General features: G+C 44.2%; 2 protein-coding genes across 3 annotated transcripts; one reads left to right on the top strand and one right to left on the bottom strand.

Annotated features, from left to right (window-relative positions):
* The first annotated feature begins 570 nt into the window (after positions 1-570).
* LOC109293998 (ras-related protein Rab-39B-like) lies at positions 571-5,179 on the top strand. Its single transcript, XM_019512176.1, has 2 exons — positions 571-1,864; positions 4,315-5,179. Exons 1-2 carry the CDS (start codon positions 1,650-1,652, stop codon positions 4,745-4,747), a joined length of 648 nt encoding a protein of 215 aa, XP_019367721.1. The 5' UTR covers positions 571-1,649; the 3' UTR covers positions 4,748-5,179.
* A 1,377-nt stretch (positions 5,180-6,556) lies between these two features.
* On the bottom strand, positions 6,557-19,058 carry TAF12 (TATA-box binding protein associated factor 12). 2 transcript variants are annotated; one of them, XM_019512178.1, is made up of 7 exons: positions 18,956-19,051; positions 17,691-17,758; positions 13,745-13,996; positions 12,120-12,197; positions 11,387-11,501; positions 10,407-10,495; positions 6,557-7,030 (listed from the first exon to the last, which is right to left on the bottom strand). In XM_019512178.1, the coding sequence occupies exons 3-7, from the start codon at positions 13,910-13,912 to the stop codon at positions 6,995-6,997; spliced, it is 486 nt and encodes a 161-aa protein (XP_019367723.1). In that variant the 5' UTR covers positions 13,913-13,996; positions 17,691-17,758; positions 18,956-19,051; the 3' UTR covers positions 6,557-6,994. The 2 variants fall into 2 exon arrangements, with proteins under 2 accessions (XP_019367723.1, XP_019367722.1); XM_019512177.1 differs by lacking the exon at positions 17,691-17,758 and having other exon boundaries at positions 18,956-19,058.
* Positions 19,059-20,045: the final 987 nt, after the last annotated feature.

The raw sequence follows: 20,045 nt of genomic DNA on the forward strand, positions 1-20,045 counted from the left end.
CCCTAACTGTGAAGTAGTTTTTGCGGATGTCCAATCTATACCTCCTCTCCATCAGCTTGTGCCCATTACTCCTTGTTATGCCAGCGGGCGCTAGGGGAAACAGCGTCTCCCCCAAACCCTTCTGGTCCCCCCTAGTGAGTTTATAGACGGTCACCAGGTCCCCCCTCAGCCTTCTCTAGTAATTGTCTCACTAGGAACACGGAAGTCAAATTGAACAAGCCTTTCCTGGTCTATTGAAGGTCTTATACTGCCTTTAGCACAGTAGCATGTTTCTGGTTACCCCATACCTACTGCTTCTAAGATTCAATGCCAGTGTATCCAACTGGGGAAAACCATTGCTGCCACCCTCCTGACAGCTGCTGCAGTGGAAAGTCTCACACCAAGGGAATTTAATCAACAGAACCTCTTTGATTATGTCAGTGCAATGCCAAACTGCTCAGTGGCACCAGGAACTGAACCTATGAGCTCTGCATATCAAACATAAGCCTCTGCTACCGAAGCTGAGTCACCAGGGCTAACCAAAGTGGTGCTAGATTTATCAACCAATATATTTGAGCAGTCAGCACTACAGAAGGACAAAACTGCACACTGGGAAGTTGTAGGTTACATTTATTTGACAATGGCTGTGTGTAGACAAGAAAGGCTCCTGCAGCCTGATTCTGAATTCCACAAGTTTTGGGGACAAGTCTACATTCAGTATTAAAAGAACCCAGAACTGATTTATACATTCAGATGCATATATATTGCAAAGCCAGGTGTGAGGCATGTCTTCCATTAGTTCATATGTAGTTGTATTGCAAAAGTTCAGTCTTTGGCTTTGGGTGTGCTAGGCATGAACAAACACAATACGATACATGCACGGTCATGTCTTACAGGTTAAAAATCTTCCCAAAGGAAGCCTGTGGCTCAGACATCTGCCTATTGCAGATGCAGATTGGCAACTGATGATGAGAGGAAGTACATGCCTTTAAAAGCCAAACCCTTGAAGGGAATGTGAACCTACAATAGTTTCTGTTATGCTAGACTAGAGGCATACTAGGATACGTCTCTAGTGTATTCCAAAGGGCTCAAAACTAGGTTAATGTAGCTTTGTATGCCCCAGTGTGGTCATTAACACCATCCTCATTTCACAAAGGGGACATTTGAAATGCAGCCGCTTGCCCAAGACCGCAGTTATGGCCGAACAAATAGACCCCAGGTCACCTGACTCCCAGTCCTCTCGAACCGCAAGGCACGTACTCTTCTCTTAGTCTAACGCCATGAGAACAAGCTGCTTCCTCATCAGAGCTTTGCATCTATTTAGCTTGTTCCTCTGAGCATTATTGTGTAGGGAGGGTCAGTCCCAACCAAGAAGAAAAACCTTTTCTCTGCCTTCACCTTCTGTAATTGTGTGCTCAGGGGGAGGGGACTACAGAAACAGATCCAAACTGGCGTGGCAGCTACCTGCCTGAACAGAGAAATACACTTCACAGCTGTCAGGCTGTCAGGCAAGAAGCGATCCCACTCTGACCTAAGCAAGTCCCAACTAGCAGTGCAGTGGGACTCCTCTCTCAGATGCTTTCTTCCTCTGCACTGCAGACGCTTGGCTCAAGCTCGTGGCAGCTTCTAGTCTGTACTTTTCCCCTGGGGTTTTCTACTTTGACATCCCCATGGATTCACACTGGCACTACCAGTTCCGGATTATTATGCTGGGGGACTCCACGGTGGGGAAATCATCCCTGCTGAAGCGCTACACTGAGGGCGTCTTCCTCGAATCCATCAATCAAACTGTGGGAGTAGATTTCTACGTCCAATTTATGGAGATTGAACCTGGGGTCCAGGTTAAGCTGCAGTTTTGGGACACGGCTGGGCAGGAGCGATTCAGGTAGGTTTGTCAGAGAAGCATCAAGGGTGGTAGGGGAAGGGGAGGGCAGAGAGCTGCATGGGCAGCTAAAGGGGGTTTAAAATTGCAGTGGAGGTGACAGACTTCTTGCAGATGCAGGGAACACCAGGGCAGTACTTGGATTGCTGTTTAGGGAAAGGGGCTGTATTAACAGGCTCGGAAACTCAGCATCTCAGAGCAGGAAAAGCATGGGCAGCACTTGAGCTATCTTCCCCGACTGATGTTTCTGGACTCTGTCTCCGGAAGATAGTAGACCCACGTGCTCTTTGGTCTCTCCTGAGACAGTGAATGAAAGGGGCAAACTGTGAGGTATCAGGAGAGGGTTCAGTGATGGGGCATGAGGACTCATAAAGCTGGGCTGGGATCTCCACCTCTCCTATTCTGACTCCATGTACAAAGAGCCTTGGGTCAGGGGCAGGCAGCACATGGCACAGAAATAGGGAGGGAGTCATTCAGCACTTAAACCAGGGATGCACAATACTCACAGGAGCTCACTGTGCAGTGCACCCAGGGGGAGTTGCACACAGGCTGGCTCACACACTCCAGCTAACTTGTTAACAATACTGGAGAGTCCTCCTGAGTCTCCGGCCCTGGGGGTCAGGGCTTGAAATCAGAGCTGAAATTTGGAAGCCAAGTGCCTGCCAAGTGATACTCAGTGCAGGGAGAGAAAAAAAGCAGTCTGAACACCCTGATGCAGCAAAGTAAGCTGATCTGCTTTGTTCTTCCCCTTCTAGATATAGCTATTCAAACCCTTATTCCTATTAAAATAAGTGGCAGAAGTCCCAGTGACTCCATTGGGAGCAGGATTCTTCCCAGTCATCAGGAAAATAAGCAAGGAGAAATTCAGGAACAACCTCCAGGGTAGGAAAAGCACTCTCATCATAGACTGTCAGCAGAGGGCTGCCAATCACGTGATCAGTTTTATACATACGTGTCAGGCCTGATTCTCCCTACCCCTGCCTTTCAACTCATTTTACAGCCAGATAACTCTACTGACTTAAATAATGTACAGTAGTGGAAGGGGAGACTCTGGCCTGATTTCTAGGCACTACCTGGCACACCAGCCACTTATGTCAGTCCAAAGCCCTTCACAATTCAGCACGCCAAGGCCCTAAGCACAGAGCGTTCTTCTTCTTAGAACTATTATGAACCAAGCAACCACCTCATTGAAAGAAATGGGCTGCTCACTCCTGAAGTGTACAGTATTCAGATGTGCCAAGGGAACTGAAGGGATAAAGATGACTCCTGAAACCTCATTTGCACTAGAGCTTTTGCCAGTAAAGAACCAGTTAGGAAACCTGTCACTGTAGACAAAGCTACAACATCTCCCACTGGCTGAAGCAGGAACAGACAGGTCTCAGTTGGTCAATGGCTCTGTGCTTGTGCCCTCAGCCTGAACTTGGCCCACCCCTGTGCTATGGCTGTAGCAGGTGGATCTACACTGGTGGCTGGGCAGGAGTAAGGAAAGTTCCCATAGATCTGCTGTAGACAGAGCCATGACTAGCTGTAAACATACCATGCAGTTAATCCTCCAGCAGTGTAATGCCTTTCTATGGTGGGTTTAGCATACGGTCTTGTATCCTAACTCTGGCACTAGAACCATAGCCAGATGGGTTGGTTTTCTCATTCCCAAGAGACTTGCCCCACAAACTCCTGGCAGCAGTCTGGCAGAGGCCGAATGTTAAAATTGACTGGATTTTCCTAACCTGTTCTGACGGACAGCAGAGGAGATATATAAGCCTACACTAGAGTTGGGAAAAGGAGCATTATACACACAAGTTAAATGTGTTGGTTACAACTGAGTGAAATGAAAATCAAAATAATGCTCAGTGACCGGACATACAGCATAGAAAGGCCCAACTTCTAAGACCAAAAGCTGAAAAAAAAAATTCCTTCAAAACCATTTTGGTAGAAAATTGAGTATTCAAATGAATAATATCCCCCCCCCCATGAGTGTCTGCTTCTCATAGAAAGTCAGTAGCAAACACCAAAACATTTTCAGTTCAACATGTCAATGCGCTGTTGTATGAGAAGTATCATTTTTGTTCTCATTTTCACTTGTAAGCTGGACTACATTTCCCATAATACATGATCAGCAGGATTCTTTTTTAATGAAACACTCCTTACCATCAGCCAGGAAAAAAATAGTCCATCATGGGAAATATAACTTCATGAGAAAGCCCAGCCCCTAAAGAATAGCAATCCAGGTATCTTATACTCCAGGTGCCATGGGATAGCAAGATGCTATTTTGAATTGAAAAATTTTAGCTTCAATATTTCAGAAAAAAATTAAACAAAAATTTTGGAGGAGGCAAGCTTTCTTCTGACTCTTTCAGGCACTTCACACTGCTTCCATATCACAAAGATGATCTTTAGGAAGGTAATAAAACAGAGAATGTCAAGTCTCACGTGTACCCCTCTTTGTACCTAAGATCTGTGACACGTTCCTACTACCGCAACTCTGCTGGGGGAGTGCTGATGTTTGACCTGACCAACAGAGCATCCTTTGAAAGCATCCGTGACTGGCATCGGGAAGTGACAGAGACTGTGAAACCTTTTCACATAGTTTTTGTCCTGGTTGGGCACAAGTGTGACCTGATAGCAGAGCGCAAGGTTGGAAGGAAAGAGGGTCAGAAGCTGGCTTCCTCGCTAGGGGCAAAGTACATCGAGACATCTGCTAAGAACAGTAGCAATGTGGATGCTGCCTTCCAAGTGCTGACTATGGGAATCTATGAGGCACTGAAAACTGGGGTAATGAGCCCAACTGAGGACTGGGATGGAGTGAAAAGTGGATTGTCGCCCACAGCAGCGACTACAATACAAACACCAGGAAAACAAGAGCAGAAAAAGAAATGCGCATGTTAGTAAGACACTGCAAGTCTCAAGAAGCCAGAATACACTACCAGTGTCCACCTCCTCTTACAAGACATGGCAGCTAGACAATATTGAATGATATGTAAGGGCAGTTACTGCAGTCTTTCATTACAAGGTAATGCCTCATAACTTGGGCAACAAACAGAATTGGAAAGGGTGACAGCTATATACTCATATCCAAAGACTTTAGTGTGTTGCAACACCCTATGCGCTTCGAAAAGATTCAAAACAGCAATGAAATGGCGTAAGCACTGGAAAAGGCAGAAATGTACACTTGAATGTTGATTAAATGTTTTATTCATATTTCTCATTGGCTTTATTATCCTAATAGAGGAGGAATTATTTAATACTAGCCATGCCAATGAATATGGCAAGAGTATTATCCCCAGACAGCATGTACAGGCATAGTAGAATCAGGAGGTGGGGGAAACCTAAACACCTGGGGATAGAAGCTCTATGGATGTTGCATTTTTCTGTGCGCTAAACGTTCCAACTGCTGTTCTGCTTGTAAAGTATTTGCCAAGTGCATATACGCAGCCAGAGTCTACAGAAAGCCTTGTCAGCAGCACTTGACATACCAGCAGCTCCCTTCCTACTGATGCAACTCCTAGTTTTAAAACCTAAGTCACTTTGTTTTACCATTACACCCTACCCGATTACATAGCATCTGGCTGAAAACTTCCAGCCCCTGAGGCCCTACTCATAGCTAGGCTTACCCTCTGCTTGAAAGGATACTGCTTAGAAAACAGACTACATTTTGAATATGTAAAGAGGCACTTTTTATTTAAGTAAAACAGCTCCCCTTTCAGGCCTAATTATCAGACTTAGCGATCTGGTTCTGAGCCAGCAGCACTCCCCTTGACTTTTGTGTTCTTGGCATTAGACAATATCAAAATACCCTAAGGTTCAAGACCAGGGTAGCTTTCACCTCCAGGTTCCTAATCAGAATTTAATCTATTTTGGTAACTATTTTTGTTTCCTAAAATGTTTGGCTCTTCAGGTGACTGCCAAATGAAATGAAGTTTTAACTGAAAATAGTTATTAGCTGGGCACAGAGATGAACTACAGACACTTAGAGAGCTGTATCACATCCCTGATTTTGACTGATCATGTCAGATACCAGGAAAGCAGCAGAAGGAACCCTATATTACTGCTTAGTCTATCAAAGAGTTCAGTCCCTAGTACTGTCAAGCCCATAAGACTCAACTTGGTGTTCGAGTTGATCAATTTAATCAGAATTCTTAACAAATAAACCTTATTATAATCAACTTGCTTTGTTTACATTTACATGTTAGTGTAAAGCAGATGAGATGTTGCAATTTCATCTGAGGTGCTGCAGCAGTTTGGAAATTTGATGGCTTACACTTAGGATCAGGTGCATGTTAGGCTTTTTTGGGGGACCAGGCCACACACAGTTTCAGCCCTGTCAATCCAGAACTCAAGACTGGCAATTTTAGGAACCAACAGCCTTCTCCTCCTGCATTTGTAATTTGAAGAACCTCTCACCTGCTTTCTGAAGTGAACAAGTCTACAATTCCAGTTTCTTCTCTAGGATGTTTAAAGTGAATCATGTACTGATGAAGTGTTCCCAGTTAAAAGCCTGCAAACCAAAGGAATCGATTCAGGCAAGACAGTGCACAGTGCCTGATCCAGAGGGAACCAGCAGAGGGGAAGTCAGTCTCCATACCTTGAATACTAACAACCTGAATAAACAAACCCCAAGGTCTCACACACCAAGCAGTCCATCTCCAACTGCTGGGAGATACCCTATTTGAAACTGTTTAATGGGAACAGCACAAGACTGTGCCATGGTTCTTCTTTATTCATGTAAAACAAATGCAAATATTTATACAAACACTGACATTACAAAGTACTGGGAACTGGTAGGGAGCAAAAGAGGAAACAAAAACCTCTAGAGATGCTTCTAATACTGTCCCAAACAAGACCAAGATGCTCTGTCCCTCAGATAATCACTTAGACGATAAACCACTTTAAAGTCACAGATAAAGTCTTTGTTTCAAGATATGTTGCGTTCTTTTGAGAGGCTGAGGAAGGGGGCATATAATGTTTTTTGGCAGATCTCCTCATAAAGTCAGATATTGCTGCACTGTTAATAAAAATATATGCTTCTCTGTAAAGCATTAAAAAAAATATCCCATGGATGGTGTCATGGAGGCTTCAGCTTAGAGGCAGATATCCCAAAATGCACCGCAGTCATCTCCCTGCCATTCCTAGAGGTTATTTCTTGGTGGTTTTGCGGATCAGTGCCATCCTCTGAAACAAGAAAGTGAAAATACAGGGAACTGAGAGTCTGAGACACGGGCATTTACAATCAAGCCTGGAATGTGCTACATAGGAATGACACAGAAGAAATAGACTAGAAGTCTGCTCAAAGCTACTTATGCAATAATACCATCTGCTGAAAGTGAGCTCTGGTAAGCACATGGAACAGATCAAGAGCTCCAGACAGAAGCTTTTCTGCACTGGCCTTTGTACGGCTTGTGAACCCTGTTTAAACAGTCAAATCTTGTTGCTGACTAAATCCATTTGTGATGTGATCTGTCTAAACTTGTAGATAGGCCAAGCCATAAATCACTGCAGCCTAACCCCTACTAAAGCTTGCATACTCTCATAAACAGAGTTCCTGGTTTTCCCTAATTAAAAAAAATAAATTAAATTAAAAAACTGCAAATTTTCTGATAAAACCCCCAAATTAGCAATTAAAATAAAATGCCCCTATACATATAGGTATCAATGTTTTATTGATACATCTACCATTTTAAAGCAATTTGGAAGCCTAGCCTACCAGCGCTTCAATCACTATACAGGTTTCCCTTGCTTTACGCCGTACATGCGTTCCTGGAAAATGGCGCATTTTTAGCTTGAATTCGCAAAAAGAGAACCCACTTTACACCATAACAAATCGGGATATGTTTCAAGACCCTGACTGTACTGATCCCCAGACCCATTTCTACCACTTGTACAAGACAATTTTGGCATTCTCCAACAGTAGACAGTACACACAAACACAGGGCGGTAGGGACTGTTTAGTTGGTGTGAAGAGAGGGTGGCTCTCCCTCCCTTACAGGCAGTATGGCTGGAGGAGAACTTCGGGGTTGGGGGGCGGGCAGGTGTGGGTTGCCCGCTGAGGGCTCAGGGTGCCGGTTGCTGCACACGCTTCCAGGGAGGTGGGGGGGCACATGCCCCCCAGATCTGTGCATGGGGCAGGCTGCCCACTGCAGGCTTAGGCTCCCCATCCTGCTGCCCTCCTCTGGGGCCTCCACAATCCAATGGGCACGGCAGCACAGAGAGGGCAAGGAAGCTTGTTGTGGCCATTGAGACCCCTGCACTGCTCTGGTGACATACCCCATGTCTGCCTGGAGCAGTGAGGGGCCCAACCCCACACAGCACATTGCAGGCCCAGGCCCCAAGCCCCATGCACCACCCGGCTGGGCAGCAGCCCCAGCCCCACTCCAGCCCTGCCCAATGCCCTCCCTCCCTATGGGCCTCAATTCCCCCTGCCATCCCCACTTACCTGCTGGAGCTGCTCTCCAAGCTGCCTGGTGGCCATGTGCATACGCGTGCACATGGCACCCCCTGCCTGACCACCCTCCACCCCGTTCCCCCAGCCCCTTGCAGGCTGGAACTCTGCCAGCCTCCAGAGAGCTCTTTGCAAAAGAGCAAAATCCACTTGTTTCTCTGCTAAAATGAAAAATCTGCATTTTTCTCTGGCAAAATGGAAAATCCACGTTTTTCCCCCCGTTTTTTCCATAGGAAATGGGAAATGTGGATCCATACTCATAAGAAGGGTTGCATCATGACTTCTCCTGATGTACATTTACATGTGCCTAAGTCCATTTAAACCCTGGCCTCAACTACAACCAGAAAGAAAGAAAAATGTTTTTCATAGTCTGTGGTTCTCTGCTTAGGAGACCTCCTATCCTGAGCTCTTTTTTGGGTCTGACAATTCTTCCTAATTTCGCTCACTAGTATGACTTAAATATCTTACTCGTATACTGCAGAGTTAAAATCCACTTTAAGGTCCGCCCCTCTACCATCCCCAACCCCATTTCAAGCACAGCATTTATCCAAGCAGCATGTAGAGCAAACAATATCATTTTTCTGATGCAGTTTCACAGACGTAGAGCACTTCATTTATGGGTGTGACTTAAAAAAAAATGCAACAACTCACTTAAATTATAGCTGAGTCAAGGCAGAAAGCAGAGATGTACAAGTACTTAACAACTGAAATTCCAGAAAAGTCATAAGTGCTATTGAAGGTGCCCCAGACTTACATTCCCAAGATTTACAGTTACTGTTAGTAGCAACCAGGTACTTGCTGCTTCCTCACACAACTATTTGTTTCTCTTGGGACATCTCTGCAACTGTCTTACAGTGAGTCAGGATGACTCGCAGCACTGTTCTTTACCTCCACTGCTACAGCCATTAGCTCACACCAGCTGCATGGGTGCCAGTTCATATTTTAATGCAATGCTGGGCTGCAAATATAAAAGCAGCTCTAACAAAGAGCAGGCCTTAAGATCACTCTTGACCACTATATGCAAAGTGTCCCTAGACTCTTGAACTTATACAGACAGGGACATCTTCAGCCACTATGGAATTTTAAACACAAAATTTTGAAATGTGAAATATTTGGCTATAATAAAACCATTTCATTCAGTGAACCATGCAGGGTCCTATCTCAGTTATATCCAGCTCCTGAACTGAATATTTTTTTTATAGGGATTTTGAAAGCGGGAGCTTTCTTCCTGACCACATAACTGCTTGGGGGCTGAGTGTCATTCTTGGAGACAAGGTAAGACCCCAACAAAACTACTACCTATAAGATCCATCATATAGTGATCCAGCTCTGCAGACATGCAGTCTTTTGTCTGAGACAACTAAATACTGAAATGTGGAATATGTGGTTGCCAGTTATGAACAAGGATCTGCCCATAGTAATTCTCTTTGACTTAAAGGCTTGAAGCCTTGGAGCAAACTTCAGGGAAGAGTGTCTTTAAGAAGACTAGAGAAGCTGCGTATATATCATTAGGATTCATTTTTCCTAGGTTTGTAATATATCAGACTAGAGATGAACAAAAGAAAAGCTCTTGTACAGGGTGAGGATAGGGTCAGAATCCTCAGGTTTCCATTCTAGATAGAGCTCCCTACCATCACCTGGGGAAGAATCTATTCTTAGCTGGATTCCTCACCAGCCTTTCCATTTAGTTGAACTGTTTGGAAAAAGATTTTTGGTTCAAAATCTAAATGAACCCAAACAGGATAGCACTATTTCCTCATTACCTCCTGTGCAATGCCAGTGTCACAACAGAGCACTGTCTCTGCTGCTACACCAGAATAATCTAAGCAATTCAGAAGAGTTTCTGACTCAAAAATATTACCACTTGACTAAAGGTTCTGGCTTACAAAGCAATCCTACTGGGCACTGCCTTCAACAGAAAGATGTGGCATTCAGCCAAAGCAGACTTGTCTTTCAGAAAACATAAGTCAAATCCACCCCACAAAACTAGAGAGAAAAGCTAAGGCATTTAATCCATTTCCTTCATGTAATGGCTGGAGTTCAGGAAAACTCTGCTTGTACTGTCTCCCTGATATTTAGCGGCTAATACATTAGCAAAGGACTCCTCACCTGTTTGTGAGCTTCTGTAGTGCAGGCTTTTTTGTACGGCCGTATTTCTTCAGAGCCAAAACCTGGGATCCACATGTTCCACTGACGTTCTGGAATGGGAAAACAGATCAGTGTTTAAGAAAGCTGTACCGACTAACCGACCAGTGGACACACTCATGTATCAGGACTGTAAGATAAATGACAAAAATTGAATCAATGCACAAACCTGGTGCCACAGCTATCAACACATAATGAGAAAGGGGTTTGTATTGGAAAGCTAAATTCCTGCTATAAAAGGCATGGAAAGATCACTTTTTCTGCACTAGCACTTCAGAATTTTCATCAGTACTGGAGCCCTACAGTCGTGGGTACTACATACACCTACTGAAAAATAAAAACAGTCTCTTCACTACAGACTTTACAATCTAGGTTGCAAGACAGGTGCAAATGACACATTAGCCCATATGAGCAGGAGTTCTGGTGTTAGGGAAACATAAGGACACTGAACTCGTCTCTCTTGACTCTCAAGAGGTTTGCTACGGCTGTGTGTTGGGTAAAAGCAGGGCAAATCTACATGAGACATTAACTGCAGAGCTGCCTAATTAGCTCCACAGTACATGTCTTGGCATCTACACATGCAGCCCTATTAGGCCACAGGAAACTAATCAACTCCACAGCACTGCACATGTACATGTCAACATTAGCCCTGCACTGGGGCACTCTTATGCTCCAGCCAGCCCCTCCACAGCACACTGAGCTGGAGTTGGAGCAGTCCCAGGTTGACAAGCTGATCCCCCGGGTTCCCTGCCAGCCTGGCCTGATCCAACCCAGCTCAACATGTTGTGGTCCCAGCTGCTTGTGAAGAGGTGGTGCTCATGAGCAATAAACTCTCATGTGATGTGCCAGAGTTTATTGCTCTGTATTAATAAGCACGTGTAGATGTGCCCATTGAGACAGAATGGAGGGCGGTCTCCTTTTGTTACAAGGCACTGGTCTCTTACCAAGATGCAACTGGACATCTTTCACTTCCAGAGTGTTTGATTTGCGATGTCGGGCAAGCTGGCAGGCAGCTGTCACCACGCTCTCAATGAAGTCATCAGCAATTTGCAACAGCATCTATCATGGAGTGGAGAGAAGGATGCCCCAACCCCATTAATATTGGGTATTTTTGGCTGAATGTTACAATCAAATAATGACCAGTACCAAGCAAAACCCCCACAAGCTACTACTTCAAATCAATATTATTCCACTGGCCACGTCTATATCAGTGGCAGACTGTGCAGTTATTACTGCAGTTATTTAGCACCTGCATAAGCAAGTACTAAATGACCAGTAACCAGCATTACTGTGCAGTACCATCCCCCCCCCCGTTTTTTTCCAACCCTACTGTGCAGTAGCAATGAGCTACTTCACAGTAGTGCATTACTACGGTGCAATATTATTATCACATGGTTAGTGCCTGGCAACGCTACTGCACAGTAGCAATGAGCTACTGCACAGTAGTGTTACTCATTGCTACTAAGCAGCAGCATCTCATGTAGACATGCCCACTGTGTCTTACCTATAGCATTAAATGCGAGCTCAGTGCCACATTTGATACTGATCAAGTCATAACAGCACAGTAATGTGAAACAACCTTCCCTGGACTGGGCTGGGGATTACTGGTGTATATGAATGCTCTGGGTTAACTATCTAGGCAACTCACCTATTATTGACACATGAACCAGGACCTACCTCCTCCACATCCTCATCCAGCTGCTCATTTGGATCCACCTCTCGAACCAGATCCTGCAATTTCTTCTTGGTTAAAACCTGAAGGAAAAAGAGGGGACACTGTCACCCTACAATAGGAAACTGGTTGCAATGGACACAAAACAGCAGCTCAAAGACCCTAGTTTTATACATTATTTGGCACAGCAGATCCCCCCAGGAACTACACAGATAAAAATATTACGTAATAATGAGCAAAATATCTTTGGCAGCTACACACATAGAGCAGTGCCCAACAGAACAGAATAAATAAGGCTGCCCTTTCAAGTGGAAACGTATTTGTTAATGTCTCTCATCCTAAAATACTGTGCATTAAAGCAATAGGGGTGCCAAAGAGAACATCTGTACAACAGGAACTCTTCAAGGGTGGATTGCAAGCACCAAAAGCATTTGAGTTACTGCAAATTTTATATTTCAGCAAAAAGATACCTGACATTGCCAAAGTGACTATAACACAAATCTCCTTCAAAGGAGATTAATTTGCTACCACTGAACTGCAGTCACTGCTGAGGCAAAGAGCTACATTAAGTACAGCACAAGTGCACAATCAGTACTGAGGATTTTATTATTTACAGACTACAGGCAGTTTACTTGGTGCTAAAGGACACATGGGAAAGATGCTTTCTCTGCTCCAAAAACATTTTACAAAGATAAAGCTGGTACAGTTAGTTCTTCTGTGAAGTGCCAAGGGACCTACTGTCCAAAAAAACACACAGGGGCTTCATTCAATTCAAGGAAAATCCCCACACAAATTATGGAGAAAGTAAAATTCTTGACTTTAGAACACTGAATGCCTAAGTTGAAGCTACTGGGATTGGAACCTGCGATTCCACGGCCAAAGAATTCATGATGATTAGACTATTAAGCCATCCCCTTTCAGAGGTGAAAGGTCTTTTTTCAATCTCAACTTCTTCCTCTTTGTAATTCATTCCACTCTGTACCCAGCATGGCTACAACAGGCATGGAACTGGGAGAGGTGGAATAGGCATTCTTTTGAAAGGGATGAAGTGACAGCGGGGAAGAATGCAGTCTGTTACATTTTTTGATAACAGACCGTTTTGAAAACAGCAGTATTTGAAATACTAAACTGAAAGTAAATATTGTCTACATGTGGAAAGTGTCAGTTCCTTGACCAGTATTCCTATCTGCATTGTCCAAAGCAGGCAAGGATTACCATTACACAGAGTACGTTGGAGCCAGCCATCTGTCACTGCAACATACAAAAGGTCTGTTTAAAATGGTTTGACACCTATTGATCTGACAACTCAGATAAGTGGGATCTAGCACAAGACTCTGCACTTGTCAAACAACAGCATGCAGCACTGGGAAAACTTTGTATTTAAATGTTTTGTTTTTCATATAAAGGCACATTTTGATTTTTGCCACATATCCAGCTTCTTTACAAAGACCAGTTCAGATGGTAAGTCCTTTGGAGGTAAGAAATGGAGCTGTACAGATCAAATGAACTGTAACAGTAACTGATTTCATACAAAATATTTGTCAGTTGTTTAAGAAGAGAGAGAGATTAAGCTACAGAAAAGCCTGTACAGATGACCCTCTTCCCCTCCCCAAACCTCAAATTAAATTACCTGATTGCTTTCTGGACTCAGGCGTCCCCCTCCACTAGGGGTCCCAGGCATCTTAGCCACAGTAGTACTGTTTGCCATGGAGCTCTGTGGTGGAGTGCTAGCAGGTTCTGGCTTTATCGAGGAGAAGTTGGATAAGTTGATCAAGGTAGATGGGCCAAACTGGTTCATAATCTGCTGGGCTTTAGCTTTTAAATCATACAGCTTATCAAGATCCTGTTTCTTTTTGGGGTTGTGAGGACCCAAACCGATCAGCTAAAGAAACAAACAAACCACAAGCTTAATGGTAGGTTAAATGTGAATTCAGAGATGGGATTTCCTTCTCTAACCAATCCCTTCAAAAGTCTGCACTAAAACCATAAACCAAAGGCAGGGCCAGTAGCTTATCCGTTGGTGCCTCTAAAAACATTTTGAGAGGGAGGGAAGTCAGTGAGAAGAGAGAGACTTCTTTGTATTTTGAAATGTGAAACTTTAATAGAAAGCATGGTGAATGCAAAGCCACCGAGAGAAGAACCAGTAATGTGCCCGAAGATGGACCACCCACCCTAAGCATATCCCCAAATCTTCACTCTCTCTTTTCCAGTCCCACAACTAATTCACTCCATGGCTGTGTCCTACAGATCCTAGATACAGATTGTCACTCATTCTTATGTCTGCACTTTTTTTTTAATTTTTATTTTACAGGCAGTCTTAAGGTCTCCAGACTTTTACTGTTAACATTTTAAATCAGGGGTTCCCAAAATTTTGCCTCTGAAGGGCCATTTCCAAAGTCCTGGGTGGCAGACCACATCAAAAAGGGCTCATGGAGCACACCGTGGGAACTATTCCAAAAAGACCCCACCTACTACTCAGCTGCATGAAAAGGTAACATTTAGGGAACCCCAAGTTTAGAGGAACAGATCAAAGAATATCTCTTGAGGTATACAACTGAGAACATTTAACAAAACAAAGTAGTGTAGCAAGATCATAAGCTTTTCTGGGCAGGGTCTGTACAGTGCCCAGCACTGTGGACCTGGTTAACAAGGGAGTTCTGAGATGCTATCACAATACTACTATTAACAGAAATCTCTGTCTTTACATCTAAGGCAGCTCTGTAATTGAGCAGAGCAGACTAAGGTAAAGTTCCTCATGCAACAGCACTAGCAAGACTAGGCACCCAGGACGAAAGCATGGCTCTGGCACGTAGCACTTTGGACCACCTGAAGCCTAAATCACCCTTCTGCCCAAACTGCTATGTACACTAGTGCAACAGTTCGCAATGACAACATGATATATCTGGCCTGACAGCGTAGAATTCAATTTAACCTATGAACCTAGTAACCTTCAAGTCAGATCTCTGAAGCTGACAGGACACCATTGCCCCAAGTTCCTTTGATTTAGCTCCAGAACATGAAGTTTAGTGGATTACTAACAATATGCCAAAAATGAATACTCTCATAAACTTACTTAATAAGCCTGGTCCCGCCAGTTTAGCCATAAGGTTTTTGGACTAATTTACATTATAGCCCATTAGACATAAAATCATTTTGGATTGGATTTGAACCAGCCAACTAGATGAATAAATAGGTTGTAAATCTTTTGAGCTACCTACTCTTCCTAACATAGTGCACATCACTACAGAGTCAGTTTGGCTTCTTTCTGGACACAGGGAGGCTCTATTCAAACTTGTGTTCTTCAGTTCTCACCAACAACATTAAGGACATGCTGCAGTAATTCTTTTTAACACACTAAAAATATTTACTATGGAGTCTGATGTAGAGTAAGAGCATCTGAAGCCTCTTACAAGTCATTCACTATTCTATTATCTCTACCCATCATCTCAGTCTCTACCAGTCCTCAGTAAGAGCTGATATTTTGAGTAGCTATTTAGAAAATTCATTTAAAAGTATATTCACACTATTTGAAAGTATAGGTATTATACTGTAAAGTGATTTAAGAGGAGAATTTGGAGACTTTAGAAGCAGCTGTATTAACTCTGAAATTCTAAGTGTACATCCATTCACACAGATGTTTCCTGTACCAGTCTACAGAACTGATTAATACAATATTTTCTGTATATCAGATACATCATCTTTTAAGTATTTTATGATCCATCATTGGAAACCCCCAAACTACTTATGTTACACTGAATTTTTCTTTTAGATCTTCTGCAAAAGAATATTGTTTGGAAAAAGTCTCTTTTCAAACCAACACCTAATAAAAGCTGAAAAATATAACTTAGAGGAAAAACAGAAAGCTCATATGAATTAACAGAAATCATATTTTACACCTAACTTACAAAGTCAGTTTTTTATCTGTACAAACAAATACTCTTGTTAGTTTGTATTAACCCACACAGAAAAACATAAAAAATTCACACAAAACTGCTTAGAAAATGGATATTTTAGTGCTTCATTCCAACACTGAGTCATGCGTTGCTGCAAACATTACAAACCATGTTGTCTTTGTAAGTCAACGTAAGTGCAAGTCATTTCACATAGCTCTCACAACAATTTCTAGCTTCATTTTAGCAGCCTTTAAAAATGATGGAGAATCCCCACAGTCATGCCTTGGGGTGTTCTCCAAACTCACACAGCACTCTAGGAACTCTTATCTGTCATTTCTGAAATGAGACACTTATCCAGAGCTTAAGGCAAGGACCAGCAGAAAGGCAAGAACCAGGGTTCTAATACAGGTTCAGCCACCAGCTAGCCTTAATTGACACATCTGTGGAGAAGAAATTCTGACATAACACAGAGAAAGTAAAATTATGTTTTCTGAAATGTTTTAAAAAAAATCTTACACCCTAAAGTGGGTCTTAGTACAGAGAAATTTTTCTGATTTCATCCTCTGCACGTGACCAAGTTTGTCAAAAAGTAAGCCTAATACAGATCTGCAGGTCCTCACATCAACTCCTGCATGCCAAGTCATGGCAAGCCCAAGCAATTTACTTACAGCTATCTGAGTGTCTAGATCTTTAATTACATCAGCAACTGCTGTTGGCCCAGTGAATGGAGAGGCCATTTTCCAAAATCTTCCTGTAAATAAAGACAGTATTAACCTGCTCTCCCTCCTCTTTCAGAGTTCCCAGTCCTAAAGCAAAAGTTTTATATATATCATGTACCATATCATAAAAAGGCTTTGGCAGAAAATATGCAAATGGGTATATTCTGTGCTTATTAAACTGGATCTGATGTTATTGTTTCTGGATAGTTAATATAAAGATTTATTTAAATAGCAACTGTTGAACCTAGCATATACTGCCAAACAAGAAATTTCCCAGGGTCCTGAAAGGAAAGCAGAATTTTATGTTAAACTTCATTCATTTGCCAGATTTTAAGCACAGGACTTCTTGATATTGGGATAGAAGAGAGCACATGGGTACAGATTAGCACCATTTTGTGCAACAGTAGCATTCTTGCCACAGCCTGAACTAATGCTACTGGCACCTGAGCAATCTCTACAGTAACTTGCTATGTCCTGCTGTTAGTGTTACACTAGGAGATAAAGTTAAGAGTCTACTGTACAGTGAAATAAAATAGCTTGTTGATCCATTCACCAAATGGCTTGCACTTCCCATTTCTAGGAGGTGGGGAGTACTTTGAATGAAGACATCTTTAGAAGGCTGAAAAGGTTTTTTTGTTTGCTTGGTTTTGTTTCTTTTAACAGTCTTTAAATTTTTGCTTCTTTACAATGGATAAAGAAAAGGCAAAGAGATTCTCTTCTCTGATTTTCACCTAAGAAATACCACATGTCAAGTTTAGCCTTTCCTTGTTTTTCTGGACGAGCACTTTAGACATGCTGTATATCTTGAGAGCTACATTGCAAGGACTTATAAATTAACTGAAGGGACAGGGTGTATGATCTGAAGGCATCTCCTTTCTACTAAGCAGTAATGCAGCATTGGACTTCAATATATATTCAAAAATGTCTAAACAGTGGCTGAAAATTCTTCTCCCCCCCAACTTACTTTCAACCTTGCAACATCAGTTCTGCAAGACTGCGGTAACTGGAGAAGGCAAAAACCAAAATCTTCAGCTAAGAATTAAGCAGGAAAAAAAACAAAACTTTTTTTACCTTATTTTTCCCATCACAGCAGAAGACAAAAATGTACAAAGTATGCTAAAGGTTTCTGCTTAGTATGTCACCTTTAAGGGCGCTGAGACAAAACTTAATGTATAAAATGTGCACATATTTCAGCAAACCTTGTATAAGGAAGCACCGGATACAATATCCACAGACATCTATATGAATCCTTACCTGGTTAAAAGAACTGAACACGAACATAGGCTAATTCCTCCCAATCATACTTGGGGGAGTGGGGAAACAAAAAACAAGATCAGCTAGTCCTCCCAACTCCAGAATTAAAAATTCATTTGTAATCAGTCTGGTAAGTACGAGGTCAGGAGAACACATTATATAATACATTCGCTACCCTACTTTGACTTCAATACGAGTGCTGAAAACATAACGGTAAAAAACGGTGCTGTAGCTTGATGCTTCATCGAGATTATATATATATTATATATTTATTTAAAATGAAGAAAACAATTAAAAACAACTCTCAAAAAAGATACCATATTTTAACCTCAAAGCAGACAGACAGTTGAACAACATCACAAGGTTGGGAAACACTTCCTCTGAGCAAAGTCTGGAGAGGGACAAGAGGTTTGGTTTTAAACCTTGATAAACCGTCATCCAAAATGCCAGTCTCCAAACGATGACCAGGCTTTTCTGGTGGACAGCATCAAGGTGTCACTGACGCTCGTGGGAAAATCCATCCCTTCAGCAAGACTCACGGGATAATTACAGCAGGTGAGTCTACGGGAAACGAGTCCAGCCAGCAGAGACGTCTATTTTATTTCCCCGCACTGGGTTTGCGGTGAAAGCTTGTGCCCCACACAGGCCGCACCCCTCTGGCTCTGCTACCCGTCCTACAACGGGGCACTCGTACCCCCGCGGGGCTCGGCACAGGTGAGCCAGGCCCCGCCCCGGCCGTCGCGGCTGACACTCCCCGCTTGGCTCCCGAAGCGGCGGGGTCGAGCGGGAAAGGATCCATCGCGACGCCCTGAGCGCGGCAGGCTGCAAAGCGGCCCCAGGGCCGAGCCCCGAGGGAAAGGGGCGGCAGGGCCGGGGCCGCCAGGCGGTGGGAGAGGGGAGGGGGTCGCTCACCTCGCGGCGGGGGCAGGACGCCGCGGTGCCACCGCCCTTCCCCCGCCCCGGCCCTGCACTCACCGCTCCCGCCTACCGCCCCATGGCCCACGGGTGACCGCCTCGGTCCGACCTGCCGCTGCCGGCTCTGCCTCGCCACAAAGAGTCCTTCCGGGGTCGCGAGCGCTGCCCCCCCGGAAGCACTTCCCCGGCGCCGGCCAGGCCCCGCCCCGCCAACGCGGAGGAACTGCGCATGCGCCGATGTTTGACAGCGCCCGATAGGCGTAATCCACCCCTTGCCCCGCTAGGGCAGAGCCTTTCCCTGCAGATCAAGCGGCCCTGGTTCAAACCCGAGCGGTTTCCTCCCTTCACTGCCCCTTGCCGCGCACGTGGGCTGGAGCGCTTCCGGGCCCCGGCCCCGCCCACGCTGCGATCCCAGCATGCCGCGCGCAGATTTGCATCTAACACTGTGGGCAGCGGCGTGCAATTTTTTGGAGATTTGCGGGGAAAAGACGAGCCAGAGGGGGAACCAACCCCGGGGGTGCTCTTGGAGGGGCCGGGCGCGCGTTGCTGCGGGAGGGTTAGCGGCTCGCCCTCACCCTGAGAGAACTCGCTTCGCCTGTGGAGGCTGGGCCGCGCAAAAGCCTGGTTAAAAAGGGCTTCTGTCGTGAGTGACACGCGGGGTGGGCTGGCTTCGGCTTGTCCTGCCCCGTGCGGAATCGACATCAAGAGATTTCGGAAGCACAATTTTTGTTCCTGGGGCTGTTGGTAATCGCTGGTTCCGGCGCCCCGTCGTCCTGGTGTGAGAAAAGACCGAAAACGAGGGAGACTGCTTCTTTCCTCTCGTAGTCCCGCATGTGGGTCCGACAGGGCGGGGGGAGAGTTTCCTGGGTGTGCAACTTGTAGGCTGGCGTAAGTGTTATAGAAATCACGGGGTTGTGCCGTGTATAGGCAAGGGGTGTACTTGGTACCTGGTTTGGTCTGAGATAAAAAGAAATGCAAAACGCTAGAACTATTGGTTCAGAAATGCTACCTTTTATTAAACCAACTAGGAAAGCACCAAAAAAAAAATTCTTTTTTTCTGCAAACTCTCAGGCTCAAAGGCCTGTCATCAGACAGCCAAGAAGTTTTAAAGAGATTTTTTTTTGTGGCAATTTCTTGGTCTAATACAAGG

This window comes from Gavialis gangeticus, unplaced genomic scaffold (genome assembly GCF_001723915.1).
Source record: "Gavialis gangeticus isolate Ggan-Ray unplaced genomic scaffold, GavGan_comp1, whole genome shotgun sequence".
Classification (NCBI taxonomy): domain Eukaryota; kingdom Metazoa; phylum Chordata; order Crocodylia; family Gavialidae; genus Gavialis; species Gavialis gangeticus.